Here is a 23,071-nt window from a genome sequence, read left to right as displayed (position 1 = left end):
CTTTGAATGTTTTCTGTACACATGGCTTGTCAAAATGATATGCTGTCAAAAACAGTTCATCGGCGTCTCCAAAAATGGCTAAATACAGGAACTCAAAAACTATGATAGTAGCAAAAACATTTTTTGGGTTCATTTCATCAAACTGGTCTAAAAGCATATAATACTACGTTTCAAGTCATTATTTCAATTTTTACTGAAGTAATAGGACTTTTACTTAGCATAGTTTTAGCATAGTTTTTCATACCACTGACACCAAAATGACTGCAGGGACTAATCGGTTTGAAATTAATTTATAATATTTTTATAGCAACCTTTTTCTCTTTATGTGTTTTTATTTTCCTGCAAAAGTTGTTGCATAGCTTATGTATATGACATTATGATAAGGACGAAAAAGTTACTGTGTGACATGGGTTTTAAACCTTAAAATTTTTCAGCGAGAAATTTGAAAACTAATAAATTACAAAATCGAAAAAGTTTATCTTAAAAATTATAAATTTTTGTTAATGTGAAAGTAGTCCACTTGAAAAGGTTTCTGAGGTTTTTTATGAAGAAATCTTCCATATTACCCATATGAGGTAATTTAATGAACAATGAATTTTCCCTCAGGTGTTCTGTAGTATGTGTAATATAATTTTAAAAACTGTGATGTAATTTTCCTCTTAAGTTTTGACTTTTAACCCAGCTAAAAATCTCAGCCTTGTCCTTTCATACTTAGTCTAGCTAGCTATAGTGAAAAAGTTTAATATTTAAACTTGACATATTTTACTGAGTATTAAGTAATAAATGCTGGTTTAATCCTTAATCGGCGATTCGGTTCAACTTTGTTGCCGTAGTGATGATTGACATTTTTAAAATTTCGCAGGGTGAAAACAAACCTAGTTCGTACTGGGAAGAATGCTAAAAATGTGGAAATGGAAGAATAATTAGCAAACCAAAGGTAACCACAATAAAAATCTGTCTGGAAATGATGCTTAGCTATCTAGATTTTGCTCCAAAAAATTATCTTTGCTCAAACTTTCTAACATTGTTCTTAAAACTCCACAATGTGTCTACCTCTGCAGTCTCTTCACCTATAAAATGGAAACTTTTCACCCCTAAAAAATTTGTTATGACGTCAAACCGAATCGCGGAATAGGGTAGCTAAGCTACCTGTAAGAACAACATCAAACAACGTCCAGTTTTGGTTGTGATATATATCAGAATTAATTGTCATTAAGGTATGCTATTTTAAAATTTTATAATCTGCATAATGGTTGCATTTATTTTTCGATAAAAAATGTTGACCCAGCTATAGGTACTCCGGAAAGAATGCGAGCAAGCGCTAAAATTAGTTAAGCAGCTGGTCACCGTTTCGTTTTTAACCAGAAAGTCACTTGTTTACGCACGGTAACTTTATTTATCACGCACACATGAAGTAGAAAACTCTACGTTGCGACAAATTACGCCAGTTTTTTCTCAATATTACGTTATTTGTGTCGCTGTGCAATCTACATTCGTGACAATGCCGCAAAAACATACCAAAACGCAATAATTACTGTCGCAAAATGTTAAAAAAATTCCCTCTAAAATTCTGATTCTAAGAGTGAATTTTCGCGAGAGTAAAATTTTAAGATCTTGCTAATAGAGATTTACAGATTTGAGGCTGACAGTTAAAAATCAAAACGCATAAAGCTGAGTCTAATCGTATATTTCAACATCTGGCGTAAATATTCAACTAACTACGAGGAATGGTGTACTACTTGGGGTAAAGATTACGACAGAGTTTGTTAACATTTCTTGTTCCCACAACAAAACAGTACAAAACCCAACAAAACAACTGTCAGCTGTTCATAGTATATAATATATAAATACTTGCTGCGGGAAAATTCTCCACCAGTAAAGCGCTTAGCAATGTTTTGGTAAGATTTAGAAAAATATGTTACAAAAAGTGCAAAGCTTTTCAACGTTTAAATTAATTTATCCATCTAAGAATAAATAAAAATTATTAAAACGGTTGTTATACAAACCGAACACTTTCTGAAAGAATTTGTTAAAAGGCGTCCTAAAACATGGTTTATTTACAATTCAATTTTTGGTGCTTGTTCTCCCTCAGGTCCTTCTTCTTCTTCTTCTTCTTCACCTTCCTCTGGTGGCAATTCACCCTCTTCTTCTTCTTCTGGAGCTCCAGTAGATCCCATATCTTTACCACCAGATTCGATAAATTTTACAAAATCGTCAAAGGTCCTGCCACCGTTGTAGTCAACAACCTGACATAAAAGTAGTTATAAAGATCTAAAAATTGAAGCCACGTATACCAGAATTTATTCTACGACAAGTCTTAATACGATCATGAGTCGACAAGTCTTAATACGATCATGAGTATCATAGAATCTCAGCCTTCATGCCAATGTTATGCCTATCTTTAACAATTTAGTAAACTAGGTGTATTATGCTTGCACATTTCGCAGGGCCATATAGGGCGTTATGTTAAATTTTTATTGACATTTGCAGTCTTCTGATAACGTGTAGGCTTGTCAAAATTAAATTTCAAGAAATTGGTGAAAAAAGATGACATCTTTTTCAGTGTGTAAAGTTCTAGGTAATTCAAACAACAGAAAAGAAAATCTAAATTTCATGGAAATTAACAAGTAAATTCCAACATAAATTTTATGGTTTTATCTTGAAACTTACTGGTCCATCCTTTGGAAAGTACTTGAGTGTTGGGAAGCTTTGGACTTTGACATCTTCAACTTCATTAGTTGTGGAATCCATTTTTGCAATGACAACATCTTCGCTATCTTTGTACTTTTCACCAAGTTTGTCCCAGATTGGAGCAAGTTGTTTACAATGTCCACACCATGGAGCATCTAAAAAGAATTACATGTCAATCAACTACAACAATGCATCATCAATGTGATCTACATCATCAATGTGAATTCTAGTAAAATTCTAATGCAACTCTATTTAACTTATAAAAATTTATGTCATATATGAGTGTTTAATCTCCTTATGATTATTTTGAATTTATGAAAGTTACTAATCATTGTGGTGAAACCGACTATAAAATTAAAGGTAAAATGTCACTTACAAAATTCAACAAAGACATTTTTGTCCTTCGCAAGTGCAACATCAGCAAAATTTTTGCCAACCAAAACTTTAACTGGGTTTTTGTCCCAATCTTCTGGTATATCAGCACTCATTAAATGTGGTTTTAATTTTCCATCAAGAAAACTTTGAACAAATTCAGAAACTGTGTCTTTGGTAATGTCTTTTGATTCTGGAACATATTTTGTCATGTCACCATCTAATTTGATGAGCCTCAAAGTTGGAGCATCAGCAGCCTTTAATCCAAAAAATTCTAGAATTCGAGAGTTGTCTTCAACATCAGTATCAATGTAGATAAACAAAACTTTGCCCTTGAATGCTTTAGCAGTTTCAGTAAAGCTATAAAAAGACGTATAAAAATGCAAAAACAAAAATAAAAAAGTGACAGTTTAAACATACAAACATTTTTTTTCTTACAGTTCAATAGTATCCTTAAAGTTTTCTGCTTTTCTGCTGATGAACAAAAGAATGTGAGATTTGATGTCTCCTCCAAATATTTTGGGTGCAGCTTCATCTGTGAATTCAGTAACTAAAGCAATAGATTCTGCCTTGACAAAAGCCTTGATAGCATCAGCAGTAGCTTCCCCACTATAGTCAGCACGTAAATCATCAAACTAAAGAGGAAAAGGAAGATAACTTGGTACAAAAACCGACATGATTGAAAATAAATAAAAAAATGGACATTGAGATACCTTCTTCAACACAACAATTTTGTCTTCATTAACTTTGTATTCTCCTGAAGAAGCAGGTGTAGTGATACCAAATTCTATATCATCAACACTATCAGCTGCTTTTATAAAGGCTTTAGCTAGTTCACTTTCTTTGTCAGTAAAGAAACCAAGAACAGTAACATCACGCGGCTCAACAAAACTTTTTACATCATCAGCAGTTTCAAGGTGTTTGGCTGGTGGACCAGTTTTCTTGTTTAACCAGGCCACAATTTCTGATTCAGTTCTTCCTCCTTAACAAATAACAGGAAACAATATGTTAAATAATTAATGTATTTGAATAATGGCTTTCACTAAATGATGCAAACATTTTTTTAAGTATTTAAATACATACAAAAGAGCATATAACAGCTGATTATATAGTTTTGAAAAAAGTAAAAAGAAGCTTAGATCATTTTTTTAAATAAAATTAACTGAAGCAAATAAAATAGAGAGCTAAAATAACTATATGATGCCAGCGTAAAAAAAATATTTTGAAATTATTATAACCTCCATATTCCATCATGTTCCCTTTCTTGAAAAATTTTAAAGTTGGAAATCCTTGAACTCCATATTTCTCAGCTAATTTAGTTTCAATGGTAGCATCAACTTTAGCAAGTTTGATATCTGATTTTTTCTCTTTTAATGATTTGGCTGCTTTAGCATATTCTGGAGCTAGAGATTGACAATGTCCACACCAGGGGGCATCTAAAGTACAACAAAAGTTATATACGTGTTATGCTTCTAAAAACTACAAACTGTCTGTATGTGCATTGTGTGATGCCAAAATAAGCTCCATGAGACCAATTTTTACTATCTAGTTAGCGTATGATCTGCTATTTCCGTGAATCCGATAACTCTGTGAAACTGCTTTCGAAGCCTACAACAACTTACCACAGCTCTGTCTACCATTTTTAATGAATGAATTCGATTCAGGGGGGTTGATACTACCACTTAATCATTTTAGGGGTGTCAGAACTTGCGCATGACAAAAATTTAGGGGTAAGTTTAGCCAGCGACACCTTTTTGTGATTTTCAAGTCAAGCACGACGGTGGTCATTTTTTATATATATTGTTATCTCAGTTAATTGATTTTAATTATGGTCATGTTATACCTTTTCTAAGGGCCCAATGATCTGAGAATGTTTTCTAATGAATATTTTAATCTTTAAAATATTTTTGCTAGTCATCAGAAAGCAAGAAAACGTGTTTCTTAAATTTCACGGACTTGAAGGATCCATCACTGCTTTATTGGATGATAGTACATGTCGGATCCAGCTTATTTGTTTACTATTAAATGTGTTTTTCTTCTTGTCATACCCCCGAACAGTCTGCGACAGATAGCGCTACGATAATAAAAGTTTGAAATAACCAATATGTTAGTGATATGGATATAAGGACATTAAATGTAATGTTGTTACCGGAAGATGTAAAGTTTTATTTACGAAAAGCTTCATATATTTTATTGTAAATTTTATGTTCTTTTTTATATAATAATCCTACTATGGCGAAGAAAACAATTTTTAGACATTAAATGTGTTGTTTTTTTTACGGAGTTGGCAGATTATACGCTATATATAACTACTTATTTATCATTTTACTAAAAACATTAACATTTATTGCATTCTGCTAAGTGTTATCTTACAGTACATGTAGAATGTGTGAAAACTGCTCCATATAAGTCAAGACGGTATACATGCCTTTAGGTAGCTAGATGAAACATTTCCATATCCTGAAAAGCCTCATTACAGTGTCAAGTGAGCTAGCTTCGATTAGTTGTTTTTTAGTTGGATGATTACTATTTTTTACATACTGACCATAACAAGTGCTAATTTATGGTGGTGTTTGACAAAAAAATTTCAATATTTTCAGAATTTTTATTAAAAACATTGAATGTTGAACATTAGCTACATTAGCTACTATTAAACTATTTCTGTAAATATAACTTATTATTTCAGAACTATTTATAAAGCTAGCTATAGTTACAGAAAAGTACATTGACAAGGAATGGGACTTACAGAATTCAACTAAAACATTAGCGTCGTCTGTGACCGCTTCGTCCCAGTTAGCTGTGGTAACAACAAGAACATCATCTTCTTCTTTAATTTCACAGTAAGCTGTTACAAACAACGCTAGGAACACTAAACACTTCATAGCTAGTTTTTGGTTTTGTTCACTTCACTTGCTTACACCTTCAATGTTTTGTTTTGAAAGGATCCACGACGTGTTATGGTTGGAGGAAGAAGCTGCCATCATGCGCGCGCACAAGTTTTAAAATCCGTGTTTTGCTCTGATTGGCTTGCAGTAACTGGATTATCTAACTCAACGTGTTACTAAACAGCTCGGAAACTACTGCACGTAACGGATCCAAAATATTTGCTATTTTTACGTATGGATTTCAACAAGACAATTGAATCTAATTTTAACAGAAAGCACCCGGTGTAGAAGCATCAGTTTTAAGCATATGCATACACCAAAGATTCTAGCCCTTTTCACCAATAAAAATTAAACGGGGCCCTAAAACTACCCTGGAAAGAGGGGTTAGGATCCCCGGAACAGGGAAGAGCGCGACTTTTTATTGACGGCCAGGGGGGGGGGAGGACAGCTTCAGTTTTGTGGGACAGGCGCACACACGGTAAAAACTAAATGAAAATCTGGATTCGTGGTTGGATAATTTATTTTTAAATGTTGGGGACAACACCTATCCTTCCTCAAAGATATACCGAAAAAACAGGGACGGGGGGGATGCAGGACCGTAACTTTTCACCGGATGATATCTAAAATTTTATAATTATACCTTCTTTCCGCCTAAAATGTCTCATAGAATTAAAAAACCGCATTCGTTAGTTTACAGCCGTGGCGGCAGCTAAGAATCCCGTGTAAGCCTTAAAACTTTCACTGTGGTATTACGCAAAAACCTACAACTGCGACATTTTTATAAAATATTATGTTAAATCCTGCTTTTGTTTAATAGCTGGTCGACCTTTTTCTATTTTGTGCATCCATTTAAGTTTTTGCATCCTGAAGAAGCCTTCTCTCCTCTCTCTTAACAACCAAATCCATGACATAAAGATCAATTTCTTCTTGGTATAAAGCAGACCAAGGCGTAAAAATTGCAATTAGACTCTAGCTTTTCTTATCCAACCTCGTTCTCGTCTACCAATAAATTACATTGTTTTATTGTTATATAAAAATATACAGGGAAGCGAAAACATACATTAAGCCTGGTTCAGACTGACTTGCGTTGCGCTTGCGGCAATGGAGTTTAAGTTTTAATAGTGGCGCAAGAATGCCGCAAGACGTTCACATCGGCGCAAGGATTTTGTTAAAGTTTTAGCGACATAGGCGAAGACAAAGCTGTAACTTTTTAAGTTTTATACTTTTGAAACAAAGTTACAGAAGAAAATTATCTTTTCAAACAAGTCTCTTTTTATTTCTGTCTTTAAAATACTTATTCTGCTTACCATATAAAACAGGATATTTTCTCACAGCCTCAGCAAGTTTTTGTTCGTTTTCTGTTGACAACGTTATACTCTCCAAGTAAAAATGAATCTTCCAGCCCTTTAAATTTCTTGGGTCATACTTGCGCACGTTGCGCTCGTGTTCACATTTTGAAATAGTGCTGCAAGAGTGCCACAGGATTGACGCAACGAAGCAAAATATCAAAAAGTCTTGATATTCTTGCGCTCTTGCGTCAATCTTGCAGCACCCTTGAGGGGGTATTTTTAAAACTGTTTGCATTGTACGCAACATTGCGCAACGTAACGCAGTCGCAACGCAATCGCCAGTCAGTCTGCGACAGGCTTTAGATTGTTCCAAGAAAAATTGGTTGTCTCTGTAAAACTTTGGAGTAAAACTGAACAGATCAACTCGTCAAAGAGAGCGTGGTCTATTTATGGATAACCTAACCCTGCCCTGGGGCGAGTTAGGTGAAAAGAAGCCTCACTCAGACAAAGATGGCGACGGACAATTTTGCTTTTAGAGCTAATTTACCCTGATGATGAAAAGCCCCGCAAAGCCAAAACACGTGATTGAACTTGTGCGTTCAAAACATAATTAAAAAACTCATTGAAGATAGATTTGGTTTTAAACAAATGTTGCACATGGGTGTGGAAGATTCTATTTCATAAAATTTCCGTGGATTTAATGCTGAGTCATCAACCCTATAGCGCTAGAATCAGTGTGACCCTACGGGCTACACATATCCTCCTTTCGCAACCTTTCGCTGGCGAACAAAACGTATACTTTTATGTATTTCAAGATATCCGTTATCTAACTTTATCGTTAAATATTTGTATTTTTTTATCGAGATAACTGAGTAAAGTATCTTAAAATATACAAAGGCATTTTTCTGTTTGGTGAATTCTCTCATGTCGAGAGGTTCTGCTTTAAAATTTTAGTAGAAAGTTTATAAAAATATGCCAATTCTTACTTTAGAATGGCCACAAATTCAACAGCCTTAAACTCAAATTTAACTGTTGAGGATAATGTTATGAACTCCGATGGTGTTGGGACCGATGCTAATGCCAGCCTTGTAGAGAAAAGAAGGAAGAGGAAACATTCCCTTCCTTGTGATTGTGACGACCACAACAAAAGTTTTTGTCCACCTTTGAAAAAGTTTGAAGTGAGTATAATTATGAACTATCAAAGGATCAAATAGAGTATGTAAAAAACATTTTTCAACTTACGTCAGTGATGCAGATTTGAAGAACTGCATTTTGAAGGAGAACCCGGTACCGACCAATGGGCCAAAACCAGGAACTCTGGATATTTATTTGAAAAGTCTATTAGAAGAACGTCACAAACCATATGTTGCGACAGAGGATAAAACGAGCTCAAAAATTTAGCAAAAATTGACTGATGTTATCAGACCTTTGTCCAGGGTGTGGACTACCTTGCAAAAAAGGTTTGGCCTCTGAAAACAACCTAATTGAGCACTCTATGGACGAATAATCTAGTTGAACAGAGCATATTATTGCTTGGTCAGGTAAGCAACACCATCACTTATGGAAGAAGGGTGCGAGTATTAACTGCCCCAATGAAGGAAACAAAAGGCAAGCAGTTGCTCAAGGAAAAGTCATCTCTGTTGACAAACATGGACGAAAGGTTGTTCGGCGCGAAATTTCGTGAAGACTGGTGTAATAGTATGAAGACAAAACAAAAGTACACCGATCTCATTAACAAGAAATTCAAAGGTTAACAAAAACAGCAACCCTTTCGTGAAAGCCCTCTGAGCCGTTGGAGAGGTTCTCGAGGGCGTGGATTCTTTATGCGACAAGACAATGCAGTCAAGGTGGTAAATATACCAACATATCAATTTTGCAGGGAAGAAAGCTTCCTTTTTTTATCTATTTTTGCCAGAAATAGTGAAGGTTGATTTAGGATTTGTGCATCCACTGATAAGATCTCTGTTCACGAATCAAATTCCACAAGGTATTCAACATTTTGTATTAAAGTGGGCAAAGTTAACGCAGGATCCAAAAGATTTAAGGGAAAGTAAAAGGGTACACAATTCCTTTCCTTTCTCCTCCAGAACAGAATCAAGTACCTCGGACTCCTCAAATGAGTCAGGAGGAACGATTACTGAAGTATCAAGTATGATACAAAAAAGGGCTATTCACAAAGGGACTCCTATAAAGAACCATTTTTTGAGCAACATGTTTGTAGTCCCGATAAAGGACGGGGTAATCGTCCCATAATAAGTTTGAAGACTTTAAACAGCAACAGAGAGTCTCAGTCTCCTGAAAGATCTTTTGCAACAAAACGATTATATGTGCAAAATAGACCTAGAAGATGCATATTTTTGCATTCCAATAAATCCTCACTCGAGAAGGTATCTAAGGTTTCTCTTGGAGGGAAATCTTTACGAGTTTCTATGCCTAATGTCCTATAGGATATGTAATAAATCAAGAAGAATCTCAACTTGTACCAGTTCAGAAATTAGAGTTCCTGGAACTCATCATAAACTCACAAAAAATGACACTGTCTCTACCACAGGAAAAAATAATGCAGATAGTATACAAATGCACTCAGCTGATCTCAAACCCCATAATAACAATATTAGAGTTAACAAAACTAATAGGGAAATTATCCTTCACGACTCCAGCGATCTCACAGGGAGGTTATAACACCGCTACTTACGATGTCAACAGATACAGGCTCTCCATCAAGCTCGTCTAAATTACCAATTTCGCATAGTGCTAAATGCCAATCTGAAAATATTACAATCGGATTGGACAATTCAAACAGATGCTTCAACTCAGAGTTGGGGGGCGTCTGCCAGGGAATTTCCCCTGATGGAAATATGGAATTTCCTTTTTTCGAAAAAGATCATTATTAATGCAGAATATCTTCCAAGCAAGTTCAATGTGGTAGTGGACTGGGAGTCTCGAAACATTGCAGATCCGAGCAATTTGCAGTTGGATCCAGTACTGTTTTGACGACTAGCACAAATAAGATATCAGCCAGAGATAGATCTATTTACTTCCCGTCTGAATCATCAGTTAGAACGGTATATATCGTGGCGACCCGACCCAAAGAGTGTGGAATCAGATGCACTTCAACAGGCGTGGGGGATCTGTATGGTTATGCGTTTCCTCCATTTTGTCTGATAACCAACGTTCTCAGGAAAGTGGTCCAGGAAGGCTCAGTTGGCAGAGTTACCCATGGTATTCAGTTCTGTTGAAAATGTCGATTCAGAATCCAGTGCTCTTGCCTATGCATCCCCAAGCTTTAACAAATGCTCAGGGACAAATACACCCGCTAGTAAGACAAAAACAACTGAGGCTAGCGGCGGGGACTGGTTTAGGCAATGCTTGGCTTCAGAGGGATTATCAGAGCAAGCTACAGATCTTATAACAAACTCCAGGCCCAGATGCCCAATTTCTAATTGCCAATCAGACTGGAGAAAGTAGACTAGCCGGTGTATGCAACAACAGGCTGATCCTGTTCGATGTGATGTAAATGTAATTGCCAGCTACACAGAGATAGGAATATGCCGATGTTGGGACAATTCATCTTTCCGGCTCAAAATTGCATTATCCCTCGTTTAAAACTCACGCGATATAGCGTGAATTTAGGTGTTTTTTTGTATCGATTTTTTTTTGCCTCTTACCTCTTACCTCTTTGTTATCTTATGTAGCCTTATAGTGTCCTCGCGCATAGGTGCTTATTCCATCATTATGAATAATTCTTTTGTCATCATCTGCATTGAGAGCGAGTTTGTTTGTTTTTATGGTGTGAACATCATGCTTGTTCGATTGGAAGGTCATCTGTTCTCTACTGTTTTTGATACTTGCAGACTTCATCAAAATTCAAGTGATTGTTTTCTTTTCCATTTATTTTTTTTCCTGCCTAAGTGGATTTTTCCACGGGCCTAATCGACTAGTCTATATAATAATACGCTAGGTGTGTCTGTGTGTCTGTGACAGGCAAAGTGGATGTCTTCATTTTCCTTTGATGTTGCCGAAAAATGCATGTCTAATATGTTAAATTTTCTGACGTTACGACGCGACGAAAATAACACTACTTTAACGTCAATATTAAATTAATAATTAAATTAATGAAGCCATTACAGTGCACCTAAAACTTTGAGGCCAAATAACTTGGAAACGAGGTGGTGACGTCAATGATTTTTCACCGCGTGGGTAACTAGGGACCAACTAGGACCAATTTGGGTAATTTTCCCAAACCTGGGTCCCCGAATCCGTTTCGGAATGGACGGGTTGATGACGTCATCGAAAAACCTTCAAATCCGAATATCTCTGCAACCGTTTGTCAAAAATACGCGATCCTATACATTTTCTTGCTCAGCGTTTCAAGATCTATACGATGAAGGCAACAGGCATACACATTTCTGAAAAAAAACATTTTGTGTTCTGACATGTCTCTGCTGACGTCATCAAAATTTAAATGACGGTTGTTTTTCTCTGTTATCCTGCCTAAGTGGATTTTTCCACGGGCCTTATCGACTAGTCTATATATTAATACGCCTTGTGTGTGTGTGCGCACGGTGAGGCCACGTCACACAAATCACACGACGTGGCGTTACGCTAAAATTTACCAAGTTAAAGAAAACGCAAATCAGGGGGTTACTATATACTATATACTATTTTTTTAAAAAAAATAAAACTCTTTTTCCTTACTCATTAAAACTAATTTTAATTTCAATTTCAAATGGTTTTATTTGTTTTTTTGTTGTAAAAGCCCCGCTGGTCTGGTTAAGATAGAATAATTAAATTTTAACCCCGGTTTACCATGTGCGCGCCGTATCTCACGGAAACAAAGTTTATTAACTGAAAAATGAAAACCGAAGCGAAGAAAGTTGTCTCTTTTTCAAAGTAATCCAAAAAAAAGTTATTTCAAACAAGGTTTACTCATCACGAGGTTAGATTAAAGCTTATTTGTTTCTTCTATCTTTTTTGTGTTTTGGGACCGAAGTTGCTTTCTTTTAAAAAAACTATCGAATTCGAATGATAATTCGAATCTAAGAAGTAAAGAACAAAACTGTTGTCATTGTAGAGCGACTGTTGATGTTGAGCGAGAATAAAAAAAGTTTATGTTGTTGCCAGAAATATTTGTTATAAAGAAGAAAAACGTACGATAATATAACGGCAAAAAGAGAACTGATTGGTAAAGTATCAGACAATTGTAGCTATCTATACATTTTCAATTTGTTTTCTTTGGGATGAAGCGAAGTTTAATAATCGAAGTAAAAAACTGATTGGTCTTTTATCCAGAGACGCTAGCTAACTGAGAAAGCCAAAGAAAGGCAGTTGTGTTGTTTAGTTTATCTGGTAAAGAGATAAGTTTAGGTGTTAACGTTTTTTTTTAACCGTTTTAACTTTCAGAGCTCAGCTTTTCCTTTAAATTTTTAGTTCCTTGTTGCGTCTTGAGCTTAAATGCGTTTTCTTTTGACACAATTTTTATAAGAATCTAAAATGTAAAGCGACGTTTTTAAGCCGTTTACACGCTTCCAGCTAAACTTTCCCTTTAATATGAAGTTAAATATGTTTTGTCTTTAGCCTGAACATATTTAACATTTTTTGTAAGAATATACTCTAAACAATGGGTCACAATATCCTAAGAATATGTCTAAGCTTGGTTGTTTCTTTTAATATAAAAATTTGTATGACTGAACCTTTTTCTCTCCAAAACAATGGGCAAGTACACCAGGGAAAGCTAAGAACATGAAGGCCGAAACGAAAAAAAAAACACTATTCTTATAAAATACAGCGTGTATATAATAGAGAAGAGTTTATATAAAATGTAGAAAGTATTTTTTCGTTGTTACTGTTTTTAACGCTACGAAGTGGTTGATGTCGTTATAATAAACCTTAATGTAAACAAAGTTAAATCAATGTTTACATCTGTTACGTTACCGTTTAAAATAATATTCGATTCTTCAATTCGAAAACACTGCATTGTTATCATGCACTGCACGTTTGCGCATTGGGAAGGTTGCTATATGCAATAGACTAAATAGCTAATTTGGTATGATGCATTAGAATCTGTACGTTGTGGAAACTTTGCAATAACCTTATTTGTGTGACTTATCGATTTTTTCTAATGTCTGGTATACCATTTTCCCTTTTATATTTCGGGTATGGCAAAGCAAAGTTTTAACAGATTTGTTAGCCACCTTCGATTTTGTTAAACTTTTTGCATTTTTATTTGTTGCTGGACATGCTTATATTTTTAAGCGTTCTGTTTCAGCGGGTACAAATATAACGCAGATTGTGAGCAACTTCAATCCCAGGGTTTTTTTCTCTTTTATTGTTATTTTTTTATTGCTGCACATATTTATTCATATTACTGTGTTGTATGTTTTTGTTTGGTATCCCTTACATCGGTTTAATGAGAGATTCAGTGGATTCCCCCACGGGTATTCAGCTAGTCTCTTATAATCGTCAAACCCCATGGTTTTCTTTACTACACACTTCTTGACTCCCTTACACTTCTTGTCGTCTGTTCCGTCTAACTGTTTACTTAAGAAAAGTTAAAATCGAAAGTGTTCGTTGCTAAGGAGATTTGGTATGCCAGGAATGCATTGTTTTCTTTTGTTATTTAAGTATGATTGACATCTGATTGACGTCATTCCTTATTTCTTTCAAACAAGGTCATCTAAACGCATACCATATGCTAAAAGCCGTTGTTATCACTAAAATCAAAGCAATTTTTTCTTCCTCGTGAGATGGGAGTGAATTTGTTTGACTCACTCTTGGGTGTTCTATGTGGTGAACTTCCTTTTGTGAACTTTTATTTTTTGTTTGTGTTAGGGAGCTAGTCACCTTGTTTGAAATATGATGCTCTTGCATAACATTAATCATTTTATTTCTTCCGAGGCTCAAGTTCTCAGATATGAGAATTTTGTTATTGTAACCAGACACTCCCGACTTGATGTTTAGATTCATATCACTGGGTAACATGTAAATGCCTTGTCCAACTGAATAATCAACTTTGCTTGAAGCGTAATTTAAAGTATCCTGATAACGTTTAAGATCCTCTTGAATATCAACTCTGCGGTTAACAATGTCTTCAAAGTTGTTCATAAAAACTCTTTGAGCTGTCAAAGCGCTTGAATTATTACCTAGGATAGAAGAACGAGCTGAGGCTTGCGAACTAAGAATAAGAAACGCATATGCTCGCGCGCTTTCAGAAATCATGAAAAGACCTGATTTGGTGAAGCCTTTAGATTTTTCTATAATCCAACGTGTCATGGAGTTGTCTTTGAAATAACTCAGACCTGTGGTTGGATAGTTTTTACGTCTTTTTTGATACGAGCTGTAAAAATATTGCCCTTTGTATTTTTTAGGATCAGAATCGACACCATATTGACTACAGATTTTTAAAAAACTCTTCTTTGTTGTATGGATTGTTATATTGATCGAAACTGTCTTCAAACGGAAGCGGTGTTTGTAACTGTTTGAAAATTCGACGAATGTGGTAATACACATGAAACCTGTACAGAGCCATCACAAGAAGATTCTTTTCGTTCGTTAAGTGTTTTGAACTAACACCGCACGCGCTAGAAGCGCACCAGGTAGCGAAATTGAGTTGGGTTTGCCATAATTTAAATGGTTGTTCCTGCCAAATTTTCATGCGTTGTTCGTTTTTATCCATTTCGTAATTAGTAAAAATATTGGGAAAGCTCGCAGGAAAAGAACCATTTTTAGAGACAATAATTGTTTGTTTGTATAAATCTTTAGTAACCAATATCTGAAGGTCTTGTCCTCCATTTGGCTTATAAAGCACATTGGGATTATATTTAAAAATGTTTTCCATTATTATTTAAAATATTATCTTCTATTCTCTAATACAAGAAATGTATATCACAGTAAATGTCGTAAGGGGTGAGAAGACCATATATCTATCTTACCCCATTCAAAATATGGATGGCTTAAAAGACTTTGCATTGCTTGAGATGTTTGCAGACAATGTTACCTATCAAATCACAGCTCCCCTAAAAGTGACTCTGTCTGCTGGAGACGGAAAAGCTGAAAAGTTGCTACCACAAAGAAAATACACTAGCAGAGAATTGAAGGCATTTTTAGCAGGCAATGTAGAACTTACCTTATTAGACAAAGACCCTCGAGTAATCAAGACCAATACATTAGCTGAAATAACCAAAATTAATTTGCATCTCTCTGAACTCGACAACACTCAAAATCTTGAGAATGGAAAGCTAAGTGATATTTTACTAACCTTTCCCATCGCTAAATATGAAGACGTCACACATGTTGAGCCCAAAATCCTTACTACAAAAAACTTAAAAAGGGTGTATTTACCTCTCTCACGTTGAAAATCACAGATCAGCATGGCAATATGATAAGAAATGCTGATGAAGACGAAGCAATGAGTATTGTTCTTCACATTCGCTAACCGAAATAAAAGTAAAATAAAAAGTAATAATAAACATGGAATACGGAAAAAGGTTAAATCCTGAACGTTCACTTAGAACTGCTCGTGGTGTAAAAGGCTCACGTCAAAAAGTAAATGTCACACACAATCCAAGTGAGATTGATCAAAATCAGTTATTGTTGGTTAGGTTTCCCAATTTGGGTAGTGATGACGTTATTATCCCAGGGACGGCGAAACTAAGTTTTGACATTGAACTCGAGTCAAAAGCCGACACAAAAAGAACATTGGTCAGTAACATTGGAAGAGCGATTGTTAAAAAATTGGCTGTCAAGTTTGAGGGTAGCGAGATTTTGATCATTGATGACTTTGACCTTTTTGGGTGCTACAGAGATTTATGGCTAACCAAGTACGAAAACAGAAACGCAAAAGACAGGGTATCATCTTCAATGATGGGTGTAAAGAAAACTGTATGAAATTGAGGATCAACGCTTCAGATAAAGACACCTCTGATGTCCCAGGCAAAGCCATTGCTGATGCATACAAAAATAAGTTTGTCATTCCGCTCGATTTTAAAATGTTAGATAGACGATCCCATATTATCAAGCCAGATTAGGGAATAGGTTATGTTATGAGATCACATTTAATAATTACGACAAGGTTATATTATCAACTCCAACCAAATCTTCTGGAGCTTCAGCAGCACCAGCACCGGACGCTAAATATAAAATCTCTAACATATCTCTAGAATATGAGATTGTGACACAACCTACTTTGGCCAGACACATTGCATTTAAATACCAAAACATGGCTTTACTATACGATAGAATTTTGAGACACAGGCAAATTAGAGTAAACAAGTCAGACACAACGTGGAATTGGTCATTCAATACCCCTTGTAAATCTTTGAAGGGTATCTTAGTTTTGTTTGAAGACGAACAAGCCTACAAACGAGATACCGGTAAATTCTACAATCCGAAAATAAAAAAGGTATCTGTCATCGTTGAGGGCAAGCCTAACCAACTTTTTGCTCAAGGGATGCAGCAGTTTGAACATTATCAAGAGATTTGCAAGTGGTTTGCTGAATGAAAACAAAAGGATAACAATGCCAACGAAATCCAAAAACATTTGCAATTACACGATATAAAAGTCTCTGATTACTTGACAGACAAATATGCTCTGTGGTTAGATTTCAGAACAATTGACGAGAATGCCTTGCATGGGACCGGTCGACGGATTGAAAATGCAAGTGAAGGCGTCACTTTACAAATTGAAAAGACCGCTGAAGCTGAAGGACCCTTAAACGCTTATATATATTTAATCATGGATGCTCAATTAAACATTCAAAACGGTGAATTTATGTCTGTTTTGTATTAGTAAAATGGCGGAACAAAGTAACACCCTTTACATGAAAGAGCCTCACACAGCATTATTCGTTGGTCCTACAGGCTGTGGAAAATCTAAACGTGTTGTAAAATTATTATAAAATGAATACTTTGATCACTTTGATTTCATCGTGATTATATGTCCAACATTAAGATGGAATCAAACATACAGAGAACAAAAATGGTTTTGGACTGACAGCTATAAGAGAATATAAGAAAATTACAACAGATATAACAAAATGATAGAATATGTTAACTTCATGTTATTAAGCATCCTGCTATTTTTTACCGGTTTTGTCTTAAAAAAATACTTCTCCCTAATAAAAATGGTGGGAACAGCAATTGACAGTTTAATTGGACATGATGTTCCAGGAGAATTTCCTCAGCAAAATAATGAGGTCAAAAAGCAAAAATTGCTCCAATGGGTTCTGACTGGGAATAGTAAGTTATACCTAGGAACAATTTACACTGAAGAGCAAAATAACAAACTCAACGCTGAAGAAATGGAAAAACTTTTTAGTATCTATGAAGCTAAACTATCAGGTCAGATGGTGAAGTCATTGGGTAAATCAATCATTCACATGTATTCTATGGGAGCTTGTACTGTCTTGGGAATAAACAATCAAGATGCATTGAGCAATGACCTGGAAAATGACCCCTTCTTAAACTCTGCCCTTCAAAGATCCACATGTGACTTATATTTTAATTCGGCTCATTGTTAGCACCACTCAGTGTTGGACTTATTACCGGGAGGCATTATATCAATGGAAGAAATTTAAACACAAATAAGATAAATATAGCAGATAATAAAAATGTCAGAAGAACAGACTCCCATTCAAGTGACAACGAAGAACCCTGAAAAGGTTGAAGCAGGTAAGAGGTTGGCGGAATACAACCGTAAAAAACGAGAAGAATTAAAACAAGTGTCCATAACACAGACGCCTCAAAAAGAAAGTGGAGAGGGAGATTCTCCTACCAAACCAAATGAACAGCCTATGAACTACGCTATAGGAGGAATAATAGCTCTCAGTTTAATTTGTGGCTTTGCTTATTTTGTGTATAAAAAGAAAGACCAAATGTTATATACTAAGCCAGCGAGTGTCGCTTCCCTTCCGCAAAAATCTAAAATACCTGTGAAAATAAATAAACTTGAAATGGAATAAAAAGATAATCTCGCAATATATAATCTCGCAATATATAATAAAATGGACAAGAAAAGTATCGTCAACGATTTATATCACGCATCAGTCGTCTGCGTTTTCGCTATCGGCTATTCGATGCTAGGAAAAAAGGTGTTAAAAATGACACCTCCCTCAATTCAAAAGTTTGACTTGGAAGATACAGGAAAACTAGTTGCCATTGTTGCCGCTAGTGAAATAACAAGAGAATACTTAATTAAGCAAAAGATTTTACCTGAAAATATCAATATCTAAATATGGCTTCAATTGCAATGATGTTGGGAGGGGCTTTAGCAAATGCGCTAGCTTTCACAGGATCAAGTTATCTCTTTTCAAGTTTATCAAAAGATTGCATCGACGCTGAAAGAAAGCGACATGATTTAGCAGTGGAAAAATTACAAAAAGCCCAGGTTGTATGGCAACAAAAAAGACAGGAGAGAATAGACTTAATCAATAAGCAGCTCAGGCTCGAAAAGAAGGCCGATTCAAAATTCATAGAATTAAACGATGCAATGCGCAAATACAATAGGGTATTTGGTAAACATCTTGAACCTTTACCACGGGAGCCTGTATTGAGCGACTTTTATACACCGAGTCATGATCAACATGAAAGGGAATTGGCTTTTATTACTTTGAGTATGCTTGGAATTGGTGGAATTGTGTGGTATTTCGAAAGATGAAGAGGGGGAGCAAAAATTATGTTACATGTATCATGTAACATATTTATCTATATTTACCTTCTCGTTACTAAATATGTATAGAGCAACCCGCCAACCCCTAGTACCAAAGCCCACAGGTTTTGACTCAACCAACCTACCACTTCTTTCGCTCGATTGAGTAACCATGACACGATGGATCCTAATATACCCGGTAAAGCTGCTGCAGCTTTACCTGCCAGCCTTCCCAAGAGAGACCCCAACGCCTTCAACTTGTTTTTTATCCATTCCTTTGCACCGTCCTTTTTATCATTACCTTTGTCAGGATTTTGTGAGTGACTTGTCGACCCCCCACCTCCCGGTAACAAAGCTTCCACAAGGACACCAATAGCCATGCCAAAGGCTGTCAGAATGCTAACGATTGTGATACCTTGTTCACGGAATAGTGTTCGTATCTTTTCACCCAATGTGGTATTTTTGTTGAGGACTTTAGCAATGGTTTCTCTTATGCTCGTAACCTGACTGTTTAATTTACCCTTGAGAATATCGATACATTCCTGTCTAGTTTTCAACTCATCGTTTAGTCTTTTTATCAATATGCTGTTCTGGCATATTGATAGAGAACCTTTTTTGCGACTTCATCCTGAAGACTTCCTCGTATGTTTCTCAATGCTTTATCCAATCCTAACAATTCACGCACAGGATATTCAAATAGATCATCAGTCTGAGTTGTTTCATGATCGATTGATAATTGGTGAACCAGATCTTCTGTACTATCACTTATATTTTCAATAATTGTATCCAGCTCAATGTCAGTTGCATTTGTTATTCTAGACGATGAAGGTAGTTCTTCTTGTATTTTGTTTAGCTTAGCTGCCTGTCGGGCTGACAATTTGCTCTTAGGTATATCATACCTTAAATTACGCAGCCTTTTTTTGCCTAATATTACTGCTATAGTATCAGTAGCCCTTAGTCTTCCATTGTTTGTCAATGGTTTGCTACTGTCTTTGTAGTATAATTCACCATCTCTAATTTCAAACAGATCGGTATATAGCATCTCAGGTTTTGACTGGAATCTTTCAGATAATCTATCATACAGCACTTCAACTATTTTCTGCAAAACTCTAGTTTTCTGACTGAGACCTCCAAATGATGTTTCTTTTTCACCTGATGTATGTATTTGTACACTCGTACGGTCTCCGGTGGGTATGAGAGGAAACGTCTCGTCTGTTGTCTCATCTGTCCTCCCTTGTTCTCCAAAAGGGTCAATGTCAATGTCTGCCATTTTATTTATTTAGAGGATAATTTTTCTCTTGTTATAAGATAATTTCTCTCTAAAATAAAAATGAGCTTCAACATTTATCCCAAACTATTACCTACCGCACCTCCTGATTTGACGGAGCAAGAAAAATTCAATGCAGGTATCATCAACACCGAATTTGACGAGTTGGTCAAAATGAAAAAAAAAATTCACCGACAAGATTGAGAGGTATAAAAAGAAACTGGAACGTTTGGTTTTAATAAACACCAGCGCGAGCGCTTTGTCTGTTGGAAGCGGTGTGAGTGCAATCGCGACAGGTGCTACTTTGGTAGGGATCCCTGTTGCAGCAGGACTAGGTGCTGTAGCCCTAGCAAGTTCTGTAACATCGGGTGTCACTGGTGCCTCGGTTAAAAAATATCAAAGCAAGATAAACAGTACGATTGCTCTGCTTGATATCATAACCTCAACCATAGCCGTATTTGAAAACAGTGTGTCTCAAGCCTTAAATGACGGCCGAATCTCACACAAAGAATTTTCTGGCTTACAAGAAACATACTACAAAGCGCTAGAAAAGCTCAGCTCTCTGGATAGGAAAATGGAGACTAAAATTCAAAGAGGTTTCCAAAAAACTCTGTTAGTAGAGCTTCAAACGATGAAAAAGACCGCAGGTTCTTCTTAGGTTGTGTATGCACACCATTTATTGTTTTTTTTGTAGGCAAAGTAAACTGAGAAGTGCGTTGCGTCATAATCTTTACTTGAAACAGGTAAAGATACTGCTTTTACCGTTGAAAGCGGTTCACCAGCCTTGCACATAGTTAGGAGGTGACTCCGTATCTTCAGGTATTTACATCAATTCTTCTTTTACAAACGATCGCTTTGGTCCGTCTTGAACATAGTACATTACACGGTTACCAGGTTGCTCTATTACCTCACTTAATCGATATGAATTTTTTGACCAATTCTATCGGTTGCTCGTCTCCGCCCATCATCATGCTCTTCACCCGGTTGCAATAGATATCTATAAAGCCCATCTTGAGGTAATTTTATTTTAGGTGGATAATTCTCTCGTTTTCATTTTAATAGCATCTTTTGGTTTCATACCTATCATCTGCGTTTTTGTATCGTTTAACCTATCAATCAGTTTATATAAATGCTTAACCCATGTAGATGATACCTTTTCCGAATCATTCAGTTCTTGAGCATCTTGTATTTTGAATAAATTTTCAGCAAGTATCTTGTTCAATGCCTCAACAAAAGCTGTGTGTGTATGCTTATATTTTGTAGTCGCTCTTTTAATTTCAACATTATTCTTCTCCAACAATTTTGATACATCTGCTTTGAATTCTGAACCGTTGTCACATTGGAAAGTTTTCGGATAAGTTAATGATCCAACCTTGTAGATGTCTTCAATCATAGCGGCAACTTCTTTGGCTTTCTTAGTCTTCAAAGGTCGGGCTACTTTGTATCTGGAAGCAACATCGATTCCAGACAAAATGTACTTATATTTATTACCATACAGTATGTCACCAGGCATGTACAATAAATCGAATTGATGTAATTCATTAGGAGTAGTAACTTCATAATGAGGTCTTTCAACCTGTTTTGGAGCAGGTAAATGTACTTGACAAAATGCTTGTTTTGATAGCCACTTCTTAATTTCCTTTGGCTTGAAGCCAAATCCTCTTAAATCTTAAACAGCCTTTTGTCCTTTCCATAAATTTTGAGGCTGATAATAAATCTCTTGAAGTTTAGAGTTTGACATGTTTTATTCATGAACATCGTTTATTTAGCTCATTTTGTTACATTAGCAATGCCATTGCTAATTCAAGAACATCAAAAAAAGTTTTTTATTGATTACATATAAGGAATAAAAATGACTGACAAAACAGAATTACATTACGATACTCCCGTATCAAAGTACAAATCAATGAACGTCAAAACGTTAAGAAAATTATCTGCATCACGAAAGATAAAATATGCTTCCCAAATGAACAAAACTAAATTGCTCGAGGTACTTGAAAAAGAATGATAAGGACCCATCTTATACTCTTGATCCTGATACTAAACAAGCATGTAATAGATACTATTCGGACTGGATTCAAAACAACAGAGAAAGATATCTCAGCTACCAAAAACGCTATAATGACAAGAGAAAGAGGGCTTCCAAAAAATAAATTGACCTCGCTTTTTGTTACTTAATGGACGAGTAACAAAAAAAAAGAACGCAAAGGTTACGAGTCTTTTTGGTTGGGAAAAAAATGGTATAAAGAGAGTTAATTGTAATAATATATCACAAAACATGACAACAAAAAATACAGTTGTTGAATTAAAAGCTCTCGCCAGAGAACGCGGCCTACATGGCTACTCAAAACTCAGAAAAGCTAAGTTGCTGGAATTATTATCAGGCTCACCAGCTCGTTTGTCTACAGAAAGACCGACGAGAAATGGTCAACCTGTTCCACCGCCGAGATCTACTAGGCGGTTCAAACCAGTCCGACCTGTTACAATTATTCCTAGCTAACAAGACATGGATTTGTTTGAGTAGCAAGAAATGGCAAGAAATAGACCCCAGGTAAAAAACAAGTTGAATGAATGGAGAGAATGGTTAATAAATCATGTACCTAAAGCTATTAAGGAGAAAACGAGTAAAGCTTTCAGAACCCTGAGAGACAAGGTTCTGGATTTGTATAAAAATGATAGAGGAGAGAAAGAGGAGGAAAAAGAAAAAGAGGAAAAAGAATTTACTCTTATTGAAACAGCGTTTAATGGTTCTTACAAAAGGTTCAAGATAAACTCAGATGGAAAAAAGGATGTTGATTTGTTTCTCAAAAAGGTTCAACCCATCCTAATTGATCTGTTTAAGAGGGAACTCAAAAACAAAAAATCAATAAAAATACAAGCAACTGTGTGGATCAAATGGAGAAAGGAGGATTTATCCAATCCT

General features: G+C 35.7%; 1 protein-coding gene across 1 annotated transcript; it reads right to left on the bottom strand.

The window, feature by feature from the left end:
* Window positions 1–1,762: 1,762 nt before the first annotated feature.
* LOC130648911 (protein disulfide-isomerase 2-like) lies at window positions 1,763–6,023 on the bottom strand. The gene is made up of 7 exons (XM_057455041.1): window positions 5,810–6,023; window positions 4,302–4,499; window positions 3,777–4,045; window positions 3,502–3,698; window positions 3,068–3,423; window positions 2,671–2,846; window positions 1,763–2,246 (listed from the first exon to the last, which is right to left on the bottom strand). The coding sequence occupies exons 1-7, from the start codon at window positions 5,943–5,945 to the stop codon at window positions 2,058–2,060; spliced, it is 1,521 nt and encodes a 506-aa protein (XP_057311024.1). The 5' UTR covers window positions 5,946–6,023; the 3' UTR covers window positions 1,763–2,057.
* Between the last annotated feature and the right edge of the window lie 17,048 nt (window positions 6,024–23,071).

Source organism: Hydractinia symbiolongicarpus, chromosome 7, assembly GCF_029227915.1.
Source record: "Hydractinia symbiolongicarpus strain clone_291-10 chromosome 7, HSymV2.1, whole genome shotgun sequence".
Taxonomy (NCBI): domain Eukaryota; kingdom Metazoa; phylum Cnidaria; class Hydrozoa; order Anthoathecata; family Hydractiniidae; genus Hydractinia; species Hydractinia symbiolongicarpus.
This window is presented reverse-complemented; position numbering and strand designations above follow the sequence as displayed.

Excerpts from the sequence above, each read along its gene's own strand:
- LOC130648911 (XM_057455041.1), bottom strand. The coding sequence starts at position 5,945 with ATGAAGTGTTTAGTGTTCCTAGCGTTGTTTGTAACAGCTTACTGTGAA. Across the intron at positions 3,424-3,501 it reads TTTAAGGATACTATTGAACT|CTTTACTGAAACTGCTAAAG; the intron begins GTAAGAAAAAAA and ends GTCTTTTTATAG. Across the intron at positions 2,247-2,670 it reads ACTTTCCAAAGGATGGACCA|GTTGTTGACTACAACGGTGG; the intron begins GTAAGTTTCAAG and ends CTTTTATGTCAG.